We start from the raw sequence: 19,449 nt of genomic DNA, 5'->3' as shown, positions 1-19,449 counted from the left end.
ATAGAACGACATACTTCCCATAGAATGGCACCTCTTCCTTAGAAGGAGGCCGTTCTTTCCACAAGACTCCTTCTTTTTGCATAGACGGCGGCCCAGATTCCGCCTCCCTTGTCTGCTCCCTGCACCCAGTTCCCTCCTCCGAGGATGACCTGCCCATTCGGTCCTATAGTGTATTCCTCGGGCAGTAGAGTGTCGTCGAAGGTTTTTCGGCTCTCACCGGGGCCGTCTCGGCGCCTTCGCGTGTCTCCCTCGTCGTTCGACTCTTCGCCAGCCGGCAAGAGGAGATGGGGCACTTCGAGCTGGAGAGAACTCTCCAGCTGAACAGAGGCTTGCTGTTCTTCGAGCCGTTGCTGGCGCGCAAGCTCTTTCACACGCAGGTGTGTTTCAAGAAGTCGCCTTGCTCCACCGACAGCAGGAGCGACGGTGCCGTTTCCAGCAACTGTCCCGAAACTCGGTCCGTCGAGTTCGCCTAAATCGACGTTCCACGCGGTTGCATGGCCTACCATCAGATTCCCTCCACATGCGGTCTGCTCTCCCGGGGACATGCTTGTTTGCGCTTGCAAGTCCCCGACGAGAACCACAGGCTGGTCCTGCGAAGTCACGGAGCCGCCAGGTTCGTCTGCAAAGGCCGATGAAAGGGGTAAATTTGAGGCAAATCTGAAGCTCGAAGAGCCACTTGCGCAGGAGCTGCTTGCAGAGCTTGGCGCCCCAAAAGAAGGCGCACCCTCACTTTGGCGGAAGTCCCAGAGAGACGAGTGAAACTGCTGCGCTCCGGCATGCCTCGCCGTTGCCGGTTCACAAGGCGCGCGGCCAGAAGGCGGCAGAGCCAACACGTTCCTGGCGTTTTCCAGGGACAGACAAGAAGCGGTATCCAGCGCCTTTGGGTGGGATTCGTCTGCCATTGAGACCTTCATGTGGAAACCATTCTCCAGAACGGCCTGTCCGGAGCAGCCTTTCGACGGAGAAGCGACAACTGCAGATGCATTCTGCCGCTCCTCGGCAAGATCGAGAAACATCGTGGGGAGAGGTTTTCTTTGTACCCCTTGCGATCGCGAAAGGCCCGACACATCCCAAATCCGAGCCGCTCCGTCTTCGCCCGCCGACGCCAAGAGAACTCGAAAGGTTGAAGACCCGCAGCCGCGTTTACGTGGGCTGATCTGTAGATTTTCATCGGCGGCCTCTTCGTCCGATGTCCCGAATTGTGTCTTAGGTCCGTTACCGCTTCGTTCGTTTCTGTGCGGAGTGTTGCTCCCCAGCTGAAGAACCTGTAGGCTCTTCACACATTTGCTGTGCGCCTTCCACATGCCAATCAGCTTCAGAGGTGCTCGCGGAAACAAAGCCGGCATTTCGTCGTGGAGCAGAAAAGGATCCACACTTGCCTCGCCTACGTTGTACTGGAAATACGAAGACATGTCCACACCACCTGGTACGCGAGGAACAGACGACGAAACGCTGATGCTTCCGCCCCCCGGACCTACAGAGAGCCGCCCCGTTACACGGGAAAACTCCTCTGGACTGCCAGTGACACCTCCAGGAGCCCGTACACTGTTTCTTCGCATGTTTGGTACAGTCTCCAAACTCCGATAGTGTGCAAGCTCGCCGCCATTTCTCTCTCTTTGATCAACCTCTCGTGTGTCTCCCGCTTTAGACGAACGCACTTCCTCTTGGAAACCGCCAGCTCCGCTGTTTTCTTCACGAGCAGGAGCCGGAGGAAGATCTGGACGCATCGGCGACAACCGGAAATGAAAAGACAGGGAATTGAATATGGTGAGATCGCAGGGACTGGTCCGATTTCTGTTCTTGCCAGAAGAGGCATTGCGGTTTCGCGCTGGCCACGGATCTGTGGCCTCTGGAGACCCTGATCGACTTTCAGACAGACGAGTGAACTCTGAGAAAAGATGAGCAGCGTCCGATTAGAAGAAGAAGTGACCGAATGGCAGATGGTGCCGTGTTCGTTTTTGCTCTTAAACGGAGAACCCGACGTTAAAACAGAGACGGCAGTCAAATTGCGGCCGCCACTGACCACGGCTTCTCCCGCAAAGAATCCTTCCTTTTTTTGAAGATAGCGGCATTAGCGTATCGCGTTAACCCATTTGCTGGGCGAAGTTGAGGCGCAACATATGGATGCTTTGCTGTGCACTGAAAACAGATTTTCCTACAGAGGTTCGGTTCCGTGTCAGCAGGACACACAAACATCGTTGAGAGTTCGCTGACCATCTAAGACTGTCCAATAGAACTCGAACTGCTGAAAACGCATTTTATTGTTTCGAATGGTGCACCTCTGACAGTTCATCGGGGTGACGTCGTAAGCGAAGTGAAAGCAGTCAGACAGTCCATATTTGAGGCTCTCTGGCATTTCGTCCCGTGTACAAAAACGACTCCTACTCACCGTCGACGTCGACCTCAAGAGTTCCCGATCTAGATTCCGATCTTCCGCGTCCCGCGCCCACGGTGGAAACTTTCATACGAGACGAAGCGCTCTGCGGGCTTTCGTTCCAACGACATCGTGCTTGACTTGTGGTGGCGTGCGTCCCAGTTGCTTGATTAGACGACCCGTGGTAGGGGAACTGGGCTGCGCGTCGCAGCTGCACAACTTGCTTGAAAAGACCCATCGTGCTCTCACGAAGATCGCCTCGATACACTCTATGAGGCTGCCAGTCTGTTTTGGGCACCACCTGTTCCGTTCCTGGGAGGAGCGCTAGAATCACAGATACATCCCAGACACGCACTCGACCTCGTTCATCACCTACAAATATGAGAATTTCTCCCACCCCTTCAAGCTCCTCCGAGTTGGAGCGGAGTAAATCATGTGAAGGGGAGCTTTTCTCTGCTTGTGGTAGAGAAACGCTGTCGCGAGCGTTGCCACAAGGCTGTCTTCCCTTTGCAGGAAAGGGGGACGGTTTTGTGTCAGCCGGCGTCGAATTTTCTTCGGGTCGACTTCCCGGGGGCTCACTTCCATCGCTACTTGTCAAGAAGGTAGTGCTATGAGGAACGCCAGGAATGTCTGCAGTGTCGTCGTGTCCGGTTCTTGAGCTCGTTCGGCGCATCTCGCAGTCTTGAATAGAAGCCAGCGTTGAATTCTTCGGTATTATCCCTTCATGATCGATTCCGACTGCGTTCTGTGACATGGGAGCTGCACTGCCGCCGGAGTTTGTGCTTTGTCCATTTTCTGGAACGGCTGTGACTGCGTTCGAGTCTGTGAACCGAAGACAGCGTCGACACGTAGCCCCGGAAGAAGCCGAGATCAAGCGACAAGAAACAGCTAGAGCCGTGAGAGGTGTGGCTGACCCAACGCGTTCCATATCCACAATACGCAGCAGCAGCAATGTAGCTGGAATCCCTCTGGCGGTGCTGCTCGGCGGCGGGCCAGCCGTGGCGGAAGATGCAGCACTCGGTAAAGTTGTACTTTGAACTGGAACTTCGCTAAGGCCTGTGGAAGCCGAAAGCTGAGGACTGCACCGCTGCCCTTCGCTAGACGCGTGGTTGAGGGGAGAAGACACTCTACTTTCGCGGGCCGAAATTCTAGCAGCCTCTGAAGAGTCCCGAGCCTGTCTCGGGGTGCCACGCGGAGACGTCGAAGCCTCCTGCACACTGCCAACAGCCTTTCCTGACCCTACACCCCTCGCCACTGCTTTACCGGAATGCTCTTCCATAGAGAAACGTCTGTGGCCCGCGAACCTCTGTTCCGTCACTTGCCAGGTTACCCCCTGGCTTTCTTTCCAGGCTTCTCTGCTGCGGCCTCCCGCACCTGCCACACTTCCACCGAGGACATCCACGTCGCGCATGGGATCCGCTGAAGTATCAGCAGGAAAGTATGGGTCAAAGAAATGTGTCTGTCTCACTAGCGCCGGCTGTGGACCTAGGACCGGTGAGGGAATCGTCTCAAGAACTCGAATGGCATGTGGATGCGGGGGCAACACCCAGATGCACAGCGTACCGCCAACGTCAGCGGAACAGAGGAGTGGCAGAGGATCGATGAAAGACAGGTTTGTGACATCGTACTTGTGGCCAAAGAGGCTGGTTACGCGTCTTAGACGCTCGTAGTCCCACACAAAGATTGCTCGGTCTGAACTGCCAGTCGCAAGCAAACCCAGTCGCCTGCTGAATGCGCAGCACGTCACATCTCCCAGGTGTGCGTTCATGACTATTCGCCAGACTCCTCCCTCACCCTGTGCCTGGTGCGCACTGACAGGATTATGCCCCACTCTTGGAAGCGTGGGCATGGATCCGCTTTCAGAAAACGAAAATCTGGCCTTCTGTGGAGAAGTCCGCCCTCGGTCGAGGTCTTTCTGTTCTCCTGGAGCGCCGCGACAAGACGCTTCGGGACGCGCTCTCCCGCTGCTGCGGACTGAAGCCCCCGGGCCGAAACTTTGGCCATGGCCGCCGTCCAAAGCCAGACATGGACCGGCATTGCGCATGTCCGAAGAAAAGATATTCGTCCGCGTGATATCGTCACCAGCGTCCTTTCCAGCAGATCCACCAGCACAGATTTTGGGGCTGGCCACAACGGGCGGCAACAGGCTAGAAGGCAGGGTGGACGAGGTAGTTGGTTCGGCCGCACAGTGGCCTTCTCTACTGACTCTGTTCGGAAGGAAGACGGGAGCATCGTTGTGGATAACGATGGAGCGGTCCCAGGATACTGAAATGAGGTTTCTGTCCTCGCCGCCGACGTACAAGAGCTGGGAGACTTCAGACCGGTGGCTGGTAAAGCGCTGAAGAAGCTGACCTGTGCAGACACTGTACGCGCAGATGCAGCCTTGCTGGTCGGCGACAAAGACCTTTCGGCCTTTTTCATCCATGCAAATGTCGCTAATGCAGTGGTCCGCCTCTTCACAGACGTGCTCGATGGAAGAGACGAGAGCCCCGGTGCAGAGATCCCAAACGCGGAGGTGTCTCCCAGCAGCAGTGACAAGGACCCGAACGACGAGGTGAGTGACAGCTTTGGCGAGGACTGGCGCGCCTGAGGTGTCAGGACCGCCGCCAGTGAGATGCGCCTTGCCTCTCTTTGTCATGCCGAGAGGATGTCTGCCCCATGTGGAGTGTTGCCCGCGTACCCGTGACGGAGCTGTAGGATGGAAGTCAAGCTTCGCACCTCGGCCGGAGCCGGCCGATGGCGTAGCCTCTTGGATCAGACCGTAAGTGAGAGCAACCAGTTTGCGACCGGCAGACAGCAACGTGCGATGATGTGGAAGGGCGATGACCGCTCTGACACAAGACTGATCCTCAGCCACCAACGTCTGAAGACACGCGGAAGTGCTCAGGTCCCAGGCCTTCGCGATGCCTTCTGAGTCAAAAGAGACAAACTGACGACTCTGCGCGCCGAGCATGCAGATGCTGACTACCGGAGCTGAGTGACCGCGAATTGTGTGGAGTTTCTTTCCCACGTATGGATTCCAAGCCAGCAACTTGTAGTCGAAGCCACCAGAGAGAAGGACACGGTTTTCGACGTCGAAACAGAGCGCACGCACCCCTCTCACGTGGCCGTCCAAAGTGCGTTTCAACTCGCCGCTATCTGTATCCCAGAGGTAGATTTTCGCGTCCATGCCGCAAGATGCAAGCAAATCCATGACCTCCAACTCCTCGAAGGATGTCACAATGTCATCGTGTGCACGATACTGCCTCCAGCGCAGGAACTGGAACTGAGGCTCCTGCGGAATTGACGTATTCCCTTCAACGCCCCCGCCAGAGTGGCCGAGGCGCCGAGACAAAAAGTTTGTGTCTGGCGAAGTCCCTCGGTTGCCACAGAACGGCGCTGCGCCACTCGCAGAGGACTGCAAGCCGTGAGAGGAGACGCGGGACGCTGCGCTAGAACTCCCTGCAGCTCGAGACCCCTGGAAAAGGCGACAGACATTCCGTCGAGGCGACGATGCAGATTTTGCACTCGGGGAAATTTCCCCTGTCTGACAACGTGGCCCTCCAGGGGCTTGAGGACTAATCGTGTACCCCGGAGACTGGCGAAAAACTTTAACTCCGCCATTCGACGATTCAAAGAGTCCCGCCGTCCGACTGCGGTTTGTTGCACAAACACTAGAGGGATGCGATCCCCTTTGTGTTTCGTCGAAGACGAGCGGATCGTGAGCCGGGGAAGCGGCCGCAGTCCGTGAGGCCACCTCGCCGGTGCCGTCGCTTCCAGAAGCTTCTGAAGACGGCCGGGACTTCGAAAAAGTCTCTCGAAGAGGACTTCTAGGTCTGCTTTCCGGTGGATCCTCTGGTGCCTCACCAGTGGCAAGCGAGTTGGTATGTTCCCGACTGCTAACCTTGCGCTGCCGGCGACTGCCCAGGACGATCGAAGGTCTGTTCTCGTTGGTGAAAGAATCAAAGAGCGAAACACCGTCGGATGCTGAGCTTTCTCCCACCAACGACGCCCCCTGGTTGCTCTCCCACTGCCGTGTGCACGACGCGCTGTGTCTCCCGAGCCTTGACTGCGAAGCTGCTGGACTTTGAGTCGACGCTGCCGACGACCAAGGCAAAACGAAGTCCCCACTTCTAACGCGTCGTGCGAAAGCCGAGTTCCCTCCAGAGGAAGACAGTGCTCTGCAGGTGCTCCGACCGGACGCGTGGTCGGACCTTCCGGCGCTGTCAACGTACGGACTTACCCCTCCACTTGCGTTTTCTCCAGCTCGAATTGTGGACTGGGTGGCCGGGCTCAAGCTGCTGCTTCTTGCCAGGCGACGTAGATAAAGAGGACGAATCCCATCGACCTTTGCGGGTGGGATCAGAGTGGACAAGTCAATGGGACGGGCTTCAGATACACCTGCGCGACTTCGAGGATTTTCTCCGACGTATGCCAGCGGGTCGGGGGATAGAGCGACTCGCGAGGACGAGGATGCTCCCGTAGAACCCCCGCAAATTTTCGCGAGGTCCCACGCGTAGATGGATCCCTCGTGGTCTGCAGAGAATATCCACGGACGAGAGGCGGAAGGAAACAAGACAATTTGAGAGGTTCGGGTTTTGAACGTTCGAGTTACGCGCCAGAAGAGAGAAGAGTCCGCTGTTGTGCTGTCTGCCGCGGTACCTACACTGGCAGTTGGTCTTGTACTTCCTGACCGAGGGATATCTGCCCGGTTGTTTGATGTCGCTTCGCCGCAGTCGCTCGCATTCTGTCCCACAAGGGTTCCCGTTAGGTCGTAAAAAGTCAAAGACAAGTCCGCGGCGGCGATCACGAGGTGATGGACGAGAGGGCAGTACGCCACGGCGGTGATGTTGAACGCTCGCTGCAGCGGCGGCTGGTTCTGGATAGGCTGGAGAAAAGGATCCACGAGTTCAACTGTCTTCGATCCTTCCTCGTAGTAAAAAACCACATCGAGCCCGATGGCAGGGTCGTACCCAGGGGTGAGACGCTCTATAGCGCACACGTGGACTCGCGTATCATGGAAGTCAGCCTTTTCCATTCGCTGCATGTGGAGGCGTTTTAGCGCATCTCCGTTGCGCCCTCGATCCACAACGAAGGTTGTGAATGCCTCCCAGGACACTTTCTGTGTATCGTCGACATCGATGAGGTCAAATAGCTCCGTGAGCCGTCCAGCTTCCTCCAGCTCTCGCTGCACCGTCTCGTGAGAGATGCTGCCCCGACTCCGGTTCAGTGACATGCGTTTTCTGCAAGGTGAGGCGACCCTCACACAGACGCCGGACACAGAGTCACAGTCTCGATTTCCTTCACTGCCGAGAATTTTCGTCAAGGGCACTGAAGCCAGAGGCTTCATTCCAGTATCCGCTGATGGTCCGTCGCCGATCGAAATCTGTGTGGGGCCTGGAAGACAAGCCAACGAAGACCCCCCACCAAAACTGGTTGGGATATTTCTAGGTCCTCTAGTCAGATACTCCTCGTCTGTTTTTTCCGAATCTCGGAGGTGACGCCCGAGAATGTGAATGAACTCCGCGACGTTCACTTCTCCATTTCTAGCGGCAAATTCGTATTGGATCTCCGCTATTTGTTGATTCGTTAGCCTGTCTAACATCATTGCTTCAGACAGGACACCTCGGCGCGTCCTGGGTTTCCGGCACAGTTGTGTCGACCTCCATTCGTGGTTGTCGTCCTCAGCACCAGCAGGAATTCCGCCTCTACCGCCGCCTTGGCCGTCCCCAAGGTTGCAGAGGTATCCGTCAGGCAGTGCTGCTGATTTAGCAGATCTGGCGCAAGCGAAAGAGTCACAAACCTGCCTACCGACAAGAGCTGTCGAGATAACGAATCCATTTTCTCGCGAATTCCCTGGACTGGAAAGTTTTCGGAGCAGGTTGTCGCTGGATGGGAGCGCAAGAACAGGTTGGTAGGTTAGCGCGTTGGATCGAAACGGTTCGACTTGGCTTTTGGAAGGAGAACCTCCCTGCCTTCCTGTTGCCGCGACCTTTGAGGGTGAAGTCAACACAGGGGGGGAAAGCGGATGGAGACCTTTTTCATTTTGTCGCAGAACATAATGACACTCGGCAAATGTATTCACCAGTGCTTCCCAGGCGCGGCCGACGAGGGCGTCTGTGTTCGCCCATCGGCCTTTCTGACGAGGAGGCACGCGGCTTTGCTGATGAGACTTCTTACCAGCCACTGGTCTGGAACGCGTTTCGCCTCGGTTCCCTTTTCCTACACTCCAAAGTGACGACGAGGAAGAGCTGCGTGAGAAAGCTGGGCCGTCTTCAGAAAAAGGGACAGGCGGCCCCAGAGGAGCCATGTTTTACAAGGAGACGAAACAGTGTCTGTGTTTGCGCCGCATGGTGACCGTTGAAATTATGAAACAAGGGCAAGCGGGAGTAGCACCGATACCGCTAGACTCAGTGCACTTAACATGGTCATGAAAAACGCAGTCGTCCTTTGATCGATGAACGGCTGAGACGAAACGATTCAAAACTGCCTTCCACAGATTCACAAAACTACCGGTTCCAGACTGTTGCTTTGGATCGTAGAACACCGTTGACCTAAGGATGTGACCGAGGTACAGGAAAGCTGCGTATAAACCGGGCGGCGTTTAATGCCCGCGTGACACGCTTCAGAACAGAGGGAGTTGACTGTTGCTAGGCTAGACAACGATATCCCCGATAAGAACCAACCTAGCGGCTTGAGCAAACACACACTGCATCCAGGACCTGTTTGGCTTTAGCGCTCGCACACAACAAGAGCACCTGTAATGAAGGAGGCTACACCAGTAAGACGAACATTTATCCAGAGGAAAACTAAAGACACTTCCGGATCTGACAAAAACGGTAACACCCCACAAAATCCAGGGGCAGTCAGCATGCTTATTCTCCTTTGTGGCGGATAGTGAATATTGCGACACCCAATGCATCTGAATTAGCGAAGAGCTTCCACGAACCTGAACAGAGTGGCTTCACTCAGTCAGAAAACTGAGAAAAACTGTTAAACTTCTTTAATCTACACGCGCAACAATGCTGTATCTGAATTGCTGGAGCTGAGGCGTCATTGGATGAGCTTGATCAGGACTCTCATCCCTGTCCGACACCTGTTGTGTTTTACACAGTACAGAGTGCCTCAGGCCGTATTCGCGTACTAGAGAACACTTTGTGTCAGGAAGTAACTCAGTTTGTGTCTTTTTCCTGGCCATTTTGCCAGTCAGCCAAGCAACTGTTCCGGACACAAGTATGCGTTTAGGCACACAGTTGAGGGCCCCACATGGGGCTAGCATACTGTCCCCCCGTGGAGCTGCCATCAGTTGCACCGACTTTTCCCCTTCACTGTTTTCAAGTCCTGTCTTCTGCCATCTGCGTTTTTGGCTGTCCTTTGCAATGGAACAAGTTGAAGTTTTCAACACGTTCAGCGGCTTGCCACATGTGTGCACACGAACGAGACTCCCGACGTAATCAGAAAGAAAAGCAAGTGTCTGCCGCGCGAGTTATGACGACGATACAGTTAGAAAATGTGAATCGAAGCTGGACTTTGAGAAATGTTACTTGAGATGCTGTGAGCGGAAATGTGTGCTGAATATTTCAATCAGAGTACGGGCAAGAAGAGTTGTGTGTCTTAAGGATTCGAAGCTTGGTGCGCGTTGCATAAAGAAGCCATGATGTAGAGGCTCTCCCATTTGCGCAAGAGAAGCTGCAGCACTGTTCATCGTATTTTCCGATCACTTCTTCGAATGCCAAACTGGTTTCTTGAGACGTTTAAGCACGCTCGTCAGAAACATCACACGACACACCAGGATGATACCGGCGGTCGATTACAGGTTCTTTAGGAATTCGGGGAAGTTGTGATGAGCCCAGTGTATAAGAACGTTAGAGATCTACGTTTAAGACAAATTCTTGAGAAAATTCGATGCCTGTTTGCCTCATTCAATCATTTCAGACCCGAAATTTGATGTACCCTCAGGTCATCTGCATCGACAATCACCGGCGAAATCTGCAGCCCTGCAAGAACGGCAAAGTACATCACTTCTACTTTCCACTTCGATTTCCACCTAAAATGCTCCAATAGCTTCAGCTGTGTCGCAATAGAAAAACATTCCCATGTCAGTGACACAATTTGCACCGCGCGGGAACTTCCACTGTCAATCTGAAAAAAAGATGGCGGACTTTTTTACAGCCACATGATCATGCTGCCGGTCGAAGCCTGGAGGAACTGAACCGAGTTACTGGCGACAGTCTCGAGAACATGGACGCAACCACGCTTCATGAGTCCGCTACCAAACTACGCGCGCACTACTGCTGTCATGCCCAAGTGTTAGGGGCCCCGAGAAGGCTCTTTGGTACCAATTTCTCCAGAGTCTACGCTCGGCACTCGAACGGAAGTCGGAACTTTCCTGACACCTGGCGCAAGCGTAAACTACCTGGGATCGCTGGATACCGAATTTCGTGCTCACCCCTTACTGGTTTGAGATGGGACTACTGTTACAATTGCGGAAAAAAGACGTTTATCCGCCATTTACGCACATGCGGAATTGAGACAGTTCCTATGTTTCACCTCTGATTGGAGCGAGACAAGCTTCCGAGTTTGTTTACCACCATGCTGCCTTCAACCCACGTACTGACAACTCTCGGCTTTTTTGGATCTCCTTATTAGCCTTTAGTTGCTGTTTCCTTATTACACTCATACTGCTTCTTGCTTCTTCCAAGTTCGCTGTTTGCCATGTGCCTAGTGTTTCCGTTGCACCGCTGAAGCCACACCTTGCCAAATCGAATTCCGACACACACTTACGGAGACATATAAGAGGATGCGAGGAGGTTTCAGGTTTCACATCGACGGCGCTAGAGCTGGACGCGCTGAGAACAGCGCCAGCCTGCTGCACGGCTTTGTCACATGTGAGCAGATCGATGAAAGGTGTTATCCCTTGAGGTGTGTTTTAAACCTCTCGTCGGGACTCAGCAATTTCGGTGATTCAAACTAAACCCGAAAGCTTCAAAGGGAGAAAACCCTCGCGTCTTGCATACGCGGATGGCGGCATCGGGCGGACGCATTTCACACTTTCGCACACTGGCGTGTCTCTCCTCAAATGCACCCGACACCTACAGCTGCGTCGCCTTTCAAACAAATCACCTCACTCTTGAGCTTGCTCTGGTTGAGACCTCCCACAGCGTTCAGCCTGCGCAAATTCTCTCAGTTGTTTTCGACTGTTCACACTGACCTGTTCTGCGAAAATGCGCATGCACGGAGATCCGAAAAGATTAATTCCTTCTTTCCTGAAAAAAGGCTGGACCAGCCAGAGTCTGGTAACCCCGCAACACTGTGTGTGGCGCAGAAAACGCACGTGCTTTCATCGTGGCCACATTTTCCAACCTGTCTTCCTCTCCAGCGAAAGCACGCTGCCCTCCTTTTTGCCTGAAAACATTTCGACCTTTGCGAAAGGTTTGAGACTCCTTTCAGTGCCGCTGTCAACAAACGCACTTGGTTTTCTCCCTCGGCTGTTCTCGCGCGTCTGAAAAAAGACTTCTTGTTCAAGGCCCAGATTGAAAGTGGTACGCAGAATGGAGCGCTTCGCCGCACAGACCAAGGAAACAAGAAAGACCACCGTTTGCTCGCAAGCCTCGCCCCCAAACCTTTGAAGTGACGCTGTCTTACGCCAGAGCGTTGCAATTTCCGTGGAAAATACACTTTCGTCCGACCTCTTGTCTTTATCTTCGACATCTAAAGAGACCTTGAGACCACCGAGCGACAGCGTGGGGAAGCACGCGTCCAGCCGCATGCCTATCGGCGCGGACATCCAGAACTATGCACCTGTCTGGTTTCTCTTGCCTCCTCTCTGTCTCGTCCTCGTCTCTCTTTCCACCTACGCGTCCTCAACTCCCCGCTTCGACGGTCGAGCCGTTCGCGATGGCGACCGGTCCCACACAGCGTCCCAAAAGCACACTGTCTCCAGCGGTTATCTCTTTCGTCGGAGACACTTCTCCTTTACCTCCGTAGCCCCTCTCTATCTCCCTTGCGCTGGTGACCCGCATCCATTTCCCTTCACTTCGCCTGCTCCGCGGCTCGGCCGCCACCAACGTCCTGCGGTTACTTGCACGTTTTTTCGCTGTCGTCGTGGGCAATGTGTCGCTCCTTCTCGTATTCACTCGCGACCCCCGAGAGGCCCTGGAGGATCTGGTACGCCGGCGGCAGGTGTGCGCCTGTTTCCTCGTGTCCTTGCTCTCCGAAGCTGACTCCCTTGAAGTGTCTCTCCGCGGTTTTGCTCAGTACGTCTTGGCCCAGGACGCACTGGAGCACATCGGAGCCACCCCGGAGGGCGACTTTCCAGTTTCCGGCCTTCTCCTCTGCAGCCTTATCCTTCTCGGGATGGGCGTCCCCGGCGCCCTGCCGCTCTTCTGAGGCCCCAGCGGCATCGTCTTCTCGCTTTCCGTCGGCAGCGACCGCCGCCCGCGCCTCGATCTCCACGGCGCCACATCGCAGCTGTGAAGTGATCTGCTGCCAGAGCTCATCGGCTTCGATGGGCTGGCGCGACGGCTTCCACTCGAAGGCCTCGTCGGTCGCAGCCAAGGCATCGATGGGGAGCACGAGGAGCTGTGAGAGGCCACGGGCCTTCTGCTCCTGCTGGACACGGAGACACAGCTCTGGACAGCCAAAGAGACAAGCCGAGTCGACTTCCTCAAAGTTCAGAAGCTTCGCGGGCGTCACCTCACCCATGGCGATGCGGACGACGTGTCGCGCTTCGGCCTCGCTTCGTTTCTGGAGCTGGCGCTGAACGTACGCCAAAACCCCCGGCTGTCCATACACCTGCGGCCCGAGGAGCAGGAGCGCCGTGCACCTGGTCGTCTCGGCTAGTGGGGTAACACGGCTGAACTGTTTCTGCAGAGCGGTGGAGGCCCTGTCTGTTTCGTCCAGGATGCACAGCGACGCGCGGAAGTACTCCTTCTCGTCCTCGCCGACGCCTTCGAGAGCTGTCAACTCTTCTTCTTGCCGCGACGCAGCCGACGGACAGCCGCCGCGCCTAACAGTGCTCCCTTGATGCATGCGCGACACGGACCGCCTCCGCGAACCTTCCTCGGGCAGGTCCTCGGCCTCGTCGGCAGTGGTGTCGGGCGACAGAGCGAGCTCTGCATCTTCTTCGTCTCGCTGCTGCTCACACACCTGGAGCTTCTGGAACTGCTGCACCAGGTGCTCTTGGTTGGGAGGTCCTGTGAAGAAGGTCGGGTCGTAGCTCAGAACCTGCACCCGGTCCACGCCGCCGTACCGCAGCAGGAGACGGTGCAGCAGCGGCGGCGGCGCGAGCTTTCCCCGAAGCTCCCTGTACGCCTGCCAGCCCGCGAGTGTTTCGTTGCCTTCGAAGACGCGAGCCTCTCCCGGCTTTCCAGAAGTCGCGAACGCCGTCGCGAACGCATACGCCTCAGGGTGCGAGTTGGACTGGTACGTGAACCGCGGGACCGCCCCGGCCGTCTGGCCAGGTTGCTCCTCCGAGGGCGACGCGTCGACGGTCGGCCCCATATAGAGGAGACAGATGTCTCCGCGCTCGCGCCCCACCACCCCGGCCTCGCCCCACCCGCAGCCGAGGGCCTCCTCGATGGGCACGAACTCGGGACCTGCGGGGCTTGGGGCCTTCAGGCCCACCGGCATGCGCAGCGAGGCGGAGAGCGGAATCACCGGCGCGAGGCCGATGGCGCGGTCGAAAGCTCGGTAGAACGCCTGAAACACGAAGCGACCGGCGACGGCTGTGTAGGCGCTGAGCGAAATTCGCAGACTCGCTCCACTCGCCCTCACAGAAATTCCTTCGCTCCGTTTGCCGCCCGCCTGCTGCTGCACTAGGCGCTGAGCAGGCTGCAGTTGAGGCCCCAGAAACACCAGTCTCGGCGTCCATGAAAGAGGCAGCGAGAAGAACCATGTGGGTGGCGGAGAAGACGAAGAAGAAAGAGAAGCTTTGTCTGAGGCTTCCGGGCTCTCCCCCGACGAGGCCTGCGACTCTGCCGCCGCGAACGAGATGACCAGCGAGGCAAAGTGCCTCCTTTGGAGGTCCGCGGGATCCAACTCGACCTCTTCCTCGTTCCTCGGCGCGGGCGCGGTGGCGCGCGCCACACTGGGCTCCAGGGCGCGGAGGTCGAAGCCGGTGGACGGGAGACACGCGGAGGGGGCGAGGGCCACGCAGAGGCTGGTCGGCTGCCAGTCTCCAGGCATCGTCGCGCACGCAGGCCCCGAAGAGGCGAGAGGCGCAAAGAGTCTCCCCTCTGCGTTGTCTCTGGAAGGAGACACCTCTCGAACTCCCGACGCGCGCACCGCGTTCCCCACAACCGCCATGCGCGAGCCGGCACACTCGACTCGGAGACACGCGTCCCCTCCGAACTCGGAGTCCCCTCGCTGCGGCGAAGTATCCCGCGTCCTCCCTCTGTCTCCTCTCACACTTGCGTCTTCGCGCCAGGCCGCGGCCGCCGCGAGCGCGTCCGCAGCCGCCTGGAGGGACGTGGAGGAGTGGGCGGCCTCGACGCTGGGCGAAGAGGCCCCCGAGCAGGCGCCGCCTTCCGAGGACTCGACCGACTGGTGCGCGCCGCGCGCATGCAGCGGCGGGGTCGCGGAAGCCGGCGACGAGAGGGGAGGCGTGGTGGAGATCGAGGAGGGAGGCGAGGGCGCGAGGAAGAGCGGAGCAATGTGCTGCAGCATGCAGGGCAACGCGTAATGGTACCGGACGTCGTAGACGAGGACCAGCGGACTTGAGTGCGTTTCGCACAGCATTCCCAAGGTCGAGACAAGTCTGAAGGTCGAGGGCGGCAGCTGCAGGGCGAGCCGCCCCCGCAGGGCCACGCAGGACTGAAGCGCTGCAGAAAGAGACAATCCGTCCCCCAGGACCCCCGAGGAGACCAGCGACAGAGGGCCTCTCCCCGCAGGGCTCGAGTCCGCGCCCCGGCCAGGGCGACTCTGCGGAGACACCGGCCGCCTCAGTGACGCCTCGCGATACGCTGCCAGCTGCTGCTCACGGTACACCTTCAGGTGCCGACAGAGCGAACATGAAAAGTGAGAAACGTTCAACGGAAGAGATGTGTACCGGTACAGAAGAGGGTACGCCGGACCCGTCACTGGCCAACTCAAGCACGAGTAGCCGTAGTGCACCAAAGCGTCTGCAAACAGTCACAGACGCATGAAAAAGAAAGCGCGAATCAACAGAAGCGAAACGTGCAAAAGGTACCTCGAGCAACCGAACATCCACCCACCAAATACATGCATATATATATATATATGTATATGTATATATATATGTATATATATATATATATATATATATATATCTGCATTCGTACCTGCACCAAGGGGGCTTTTCACGAACACGACCCAATACTCTCAGAAAGAAGTGCCGTTTTTTCTCTATCTCTCTGCCCATATGCTTTTCATTTTCAGCTCTTCAAGGAGTGAAAGCTGCACAATTCGACCAGACGCGTTTTTGCGTCTTATCGTTCAATATCTGATTTCCACGGAAGCCTTCTGCGGAGCTCACGAGGTTCGATGTGGGATGCAGCGATTTGGTCGGCACAGCAGCTGCTGTGGACTGTGTCTCCGAGGAGAAAGAACGTGGTAGACGCCAACATGTTCCGCGTCATCTCGACGTTCTCGACGGCAGCAGCCTTCGCGAACTCGTGACCGTCCCCCCCACCAACTTCTTTGTCTCCTGTTTCTCGTGTCTGCTTCGCTGGATCTGCATGCATGCCCATTTTGATCCGCTTGCGGAGCTGGTCGTCTGCCCTACCCTTGGCGCCTCCGGGGGCCTCACTCCCTGGGGCTCCAACTGTCTCCGCAGCTTCGGGTGCCAGTGTGGCCTCGTGGGTTCCCGCGTCTGGGTGCTCGGCGAGGCTGTGCGGCTTCAGAGAGGCGCCGCTTTTGCATGCACCGCGTAGGCGACTGGAGAGCCAGGGCGCCTCACGCAGCATCTCCGAGGGAAGCTGGACTGCTACGCGACGCCAAGAGGCGTTCCGCACGAAAACCGAAACCAAGTCGTCGACCTCGAAGAAGTCGTCTGTGGGCTCTCGACCTCCCGCGAGGTCCTTCGAGCTCTGGAGCGCGGCCTCGGGAGACTCCTCCTGGTGGCCGCCGCAAGCACTGGGGCGCCTCGCGGAAGCCGCCGGAGAAGAGGAACACGGCTGAGGCAGAGCCACGCATGCACAACTGCTGCATGCAACGCTGCTGCAGAGGGGACAAGGGAGTCGGACGCCGCCGCCCAAACTCTTTCGGCGAAGCAGAGTCTCCACGGAGCCTCCGGACAGAAGCAGCGCGCCGAGTGCCGGCGACGCAGAGGCCTCTCGCGCCATGGCGCCGATTGAGGAAAACTGTCCTTTCGAGGGGGCTAAGCTGTAGTAGAGCGTCGACGGCGAAGACGACCTGCTTTGGGGGCCTGGAGAGCCGTCAACTCCACACCGAGCCGGTTCGCGCTTCCCGAAGACGCGAGGAGCTGGCAGTCAAGAGGAGCTGCTTCTCTTCCTCAAATGCTCGTAGCATTGACTGTGAAGACGACCCACAGGCTCTGAGCGGTCAGTCGTCTGTCTCGAACGGTGTCCTTGTTCGCAGCTGAGCAGACTGGAGGGAGACTCTCTCAACTGGTTTCGAGAGAACATGCATGGGGAAATGCAGGAACTGTGAAGAAGCAAAAGCTGTTTTCGCCAGCACTCGAGGCAGCGACGGGGACATCGGGAACACCCTCGAATGGAGGAGGCGCAAAAGAAGGAAAAACGATGTTGAAAGAAGAAGACTCTCTCAGTGTCGCTGAAGAGAAGGGAAGAAGGAAAGGAAGAGGAAGGCGGGGACGGACAGCAACGACTTCGACCCTCGAGTAAGACCTTCCACTCTCCAGCTTTCGACGCGCGAGTTTCGGCTGTTCGGCGGTGAATCAAACCGCACGACACTCTGTCCTGGTCGCTGCTGATGCGGAACTCGTTCACGAACGAAGTCGACCTCTTTCAAGGCCTACGGCTTTCGCAGACCTCGACTTGGCCTCAACTTGGCTGACGACGGAGAGCTGCGCGGCCAAGAGAAGAATGCTGGGAGAGAGTCCCTTCAGGCGCAGAGAAAAAAATCGAGGCGGAAGGAAAAATTGGCGTCCGACGGCGCGTGGATAGAACGAGAGAGAGAGAGAACCGCACTGCGTCCTTTGGTCTCGACCGAACGCGTTCGCGGACCGTTTTTCCGGGGAACGGGAGGACGCGTTCGTCGCAGGGCTGACGCCTCTCAAACCCCCAAGAGAGACCGAGTCCCCGCGCTCGCTGAGAAAAAACTGCGCATAGGATGCTCCCAAACGCGTCATGAGAAGAGCGAATGTGGCGAGCCGAAGCGGAGCCGACAAGTGTTGACGGCGGCCATGTCAGAGGTTCAAGGCGCACAGCACAACCAGCGTTCGATCGCAATTACCGCAGAAAGACAGCGAACCTGCGAGTGTGGCAAGAAGCGAGGAAGCTGTGAACGCGTTCCCCGTTGAGACACGCGGCTCGAGAGCTATTTTCCCAGGGCAGGGAGAGTCTCCAGCGCCGAAGGAACGCAGCGTCTGCAGCTGAACCCTCGAGTGAGGAGACCGCGATGTGGGAGGCGCTCGCAGGAGCTGTTCCTCTAAAGTTGCCCGGCAAAAAACGCGAATCGTTCACAGATGACTCTTGGAAAAGCTTGCGGGAGTCGAAAAGCGTTTCCGCGTCAAGAAAAAGCGAAAAGACGCTCCTATCTGCTCCACGAACAGCGCGGAGAATCGGCTGGCGGAACCTGCCCCCTACCGGCGCCGTCAGACCAGGTACAGCAACGCCTCGAAACTCGCCTTTGGAAATCCACGTTTCCTCTGTGAAAAAACTCTTGCGCGAATCTCGCTCCGCAAAAACCTCCCTCACTCGAAGAAGGCAAACGCGCGAGCTAGCAGCGAAGCGAGCCCGCGACATTCGTCCTTCGCTAGCCCGCCGCTCTGCGGGTGGGGAGACAGAAAAGTCGCTCGGCCGGCAGTCCGACACTCTGGCGGAACTTTCTGCCGAGAAAACACCGGAAAAACTTATTCTTTGAGGATACTTCCGCGTCCTTGACGCAGAGATTGTTCTCGACGAGCGACGGAGAAAACATATCCGCCGCCGACACGGAAACAACGCCCTGGCGACTTCCAGTGTGCGGAGTGCGACGACGTACGAAGCCCGCCTCAGGACGTCGAAGAAAGAATCCGGACACACCAACTCTCCTGTCGAATCCAATCAGACACCCATTCACGCTCTTGCGACTCGCAAAGAAAAACTCAACGACCTGCGGCACCCTACAAAGAATGCGAGCAGGCAACGCGCTTCCCTCTTATAGTAGTGGGGGGTGGAACGCCCAAACTCTACACGGCGGAAAAAGCCCCTCGCTCTCAATTGCCGACACAAACGGATATATTTACGTAATTACTTGCAGTTTTACGTACTTAGTTGTATGCGTATACATGCATGTATGGCTACATGCAGTGGGAGTTGTACTTGAAAGCGTATCTGTAGTTCTCTTTAGCGACTATATACATGTAAACATATATATATATATATATATATATATGTATATGACGTATGCTGTTGTGTTTACTGAATTGGGAGGCATTTGTGTATGATTTCGACGTTGTGCCATGGGTGCCCTCTCGAGGAGGATTGCGACTAGGAGCTTAAACTCCTCGTCGACCAGATGCTGAGGAAAGCTCTGGAAACTTGTCGCAGGTTGAGACAGCTCTCTGCACGGTTTGAGATGCCTTTCCCAGAGCAAGCGAGAAAAGGGAAAACGAAAGCAAAAGCCTCTTCACTTGCGTTGTCGCCGAGCAGCTTCCCTGTTGTTGCCTTCGTCCCCGCCGCTTGGCACCGTCTCCATGTCCCTGAACCCAACACAGCCCTCTCCAAGAGGACTTGTGTGTGCTGGTGCGCAGAATTGCAGAAGCGAGTAGGTGGCGACTGCGTTGAGGAGCTAAGTCGCCAACGGAAAACGCGAGAGAAGACTCGAAAGGTCGTCTGCTGAACACACCGATAGAGTCGCTTTTTTCCTTCTTGAGGCAGCCTCGCGGCCAGCGGCACGAAGCGAGTTTGCGCTCCAGGGAAGAAGACACGCGGGGAAAGGACAGCAATTCT

At 56.6% G+C, this 19,449-nt stretch overlaps 3 protein-coding genes across 3 annotated transcripts; all 3 read right to left on the bottom strand.

The window, feature by feature from the left end:
- Window positions 1-38: 38 nt before the first annotated feature.
- TGME49_219450 (WD domain, G-beta repeat-containing protein) lies at window positions 39-8,663 on the bottom strand (the record flags this gene model as incomplete). The annotated part of the gene is made up of 2 exons (XM_002370658.1): window positions 39-1,717; window positions 2,390-8,663. 2 exons carry the CDS (start codon window positions 8,661-8,663, stop codon window positions 39-41), a joined length of 7,953 nt encoding a protein of 2,650 aa, XP_002370699.1.
- A 3,767-nt stretch (window positions 8,664-12,430) lies between these two features.
- Window positions 12,431-16,656, bottom strand: TGME49_219460 (hypothetical protein; the record flags this gene model as incomplete). The annotated part of the gene is made up of 2 exons (XM_002370659.2): window positions 12,431-15,474; window positions 15,849-16,656. The coding sequence occupies 2 exons, from the start codon at window positions 16,654-16,656 to the stop codon at window positions 12,431-12,433; spliced, it is 3,852 nt and encodes a 1,283-aa protein (XP_002370700.2).
- A 367-nt stretch (window positions 16,657-17,023) lies between these two features.
- TGME49_219470 (hypothetical protein) lies at window positions 17,024-18,899 on the bottom strand. The gene has a single exon (XM_018779845.1). It carries the CDS (start codon window positions 18,259-18,261, stop codon window positions 17,746-17,748), a length of 516 nt encoding a protein of 171 aa, XP_018634800.1. The 5' UTR covers window positions 18,262-18,899; the 3' UTR covers window positions 17,024-17,745.
- Between the last annotated feature and the right edge of the window lie 550 nt (window positions 18,900-19,449).

This window comes from Toxoplasma gondii, chromosome XII, assembly GCF_000006565.2.
Source record: "Toxoplasma gondii ME49 chromosome XII, whole genome shotgun sequence".
Lineage (NCBI taxonomy): Eukaryota > Apicomplexa > Conoidasida > Eucoccidiorida > Sarcocystidae > Toxoplasma > Toxoplasma gondii.
This window is presented reverse-complemented; position numbering and strand designations above follow the sequence as displayed.

Coding starts and splice junctions, on each gene's coding strand:
- TGME49_219470 (XM_018779845.1), bottom strand. CDS start 18,261: ATGTCGCGGGCTCGCTTCGCTGCTAGCTCGCGCGTTTGCCTTCTTCGA.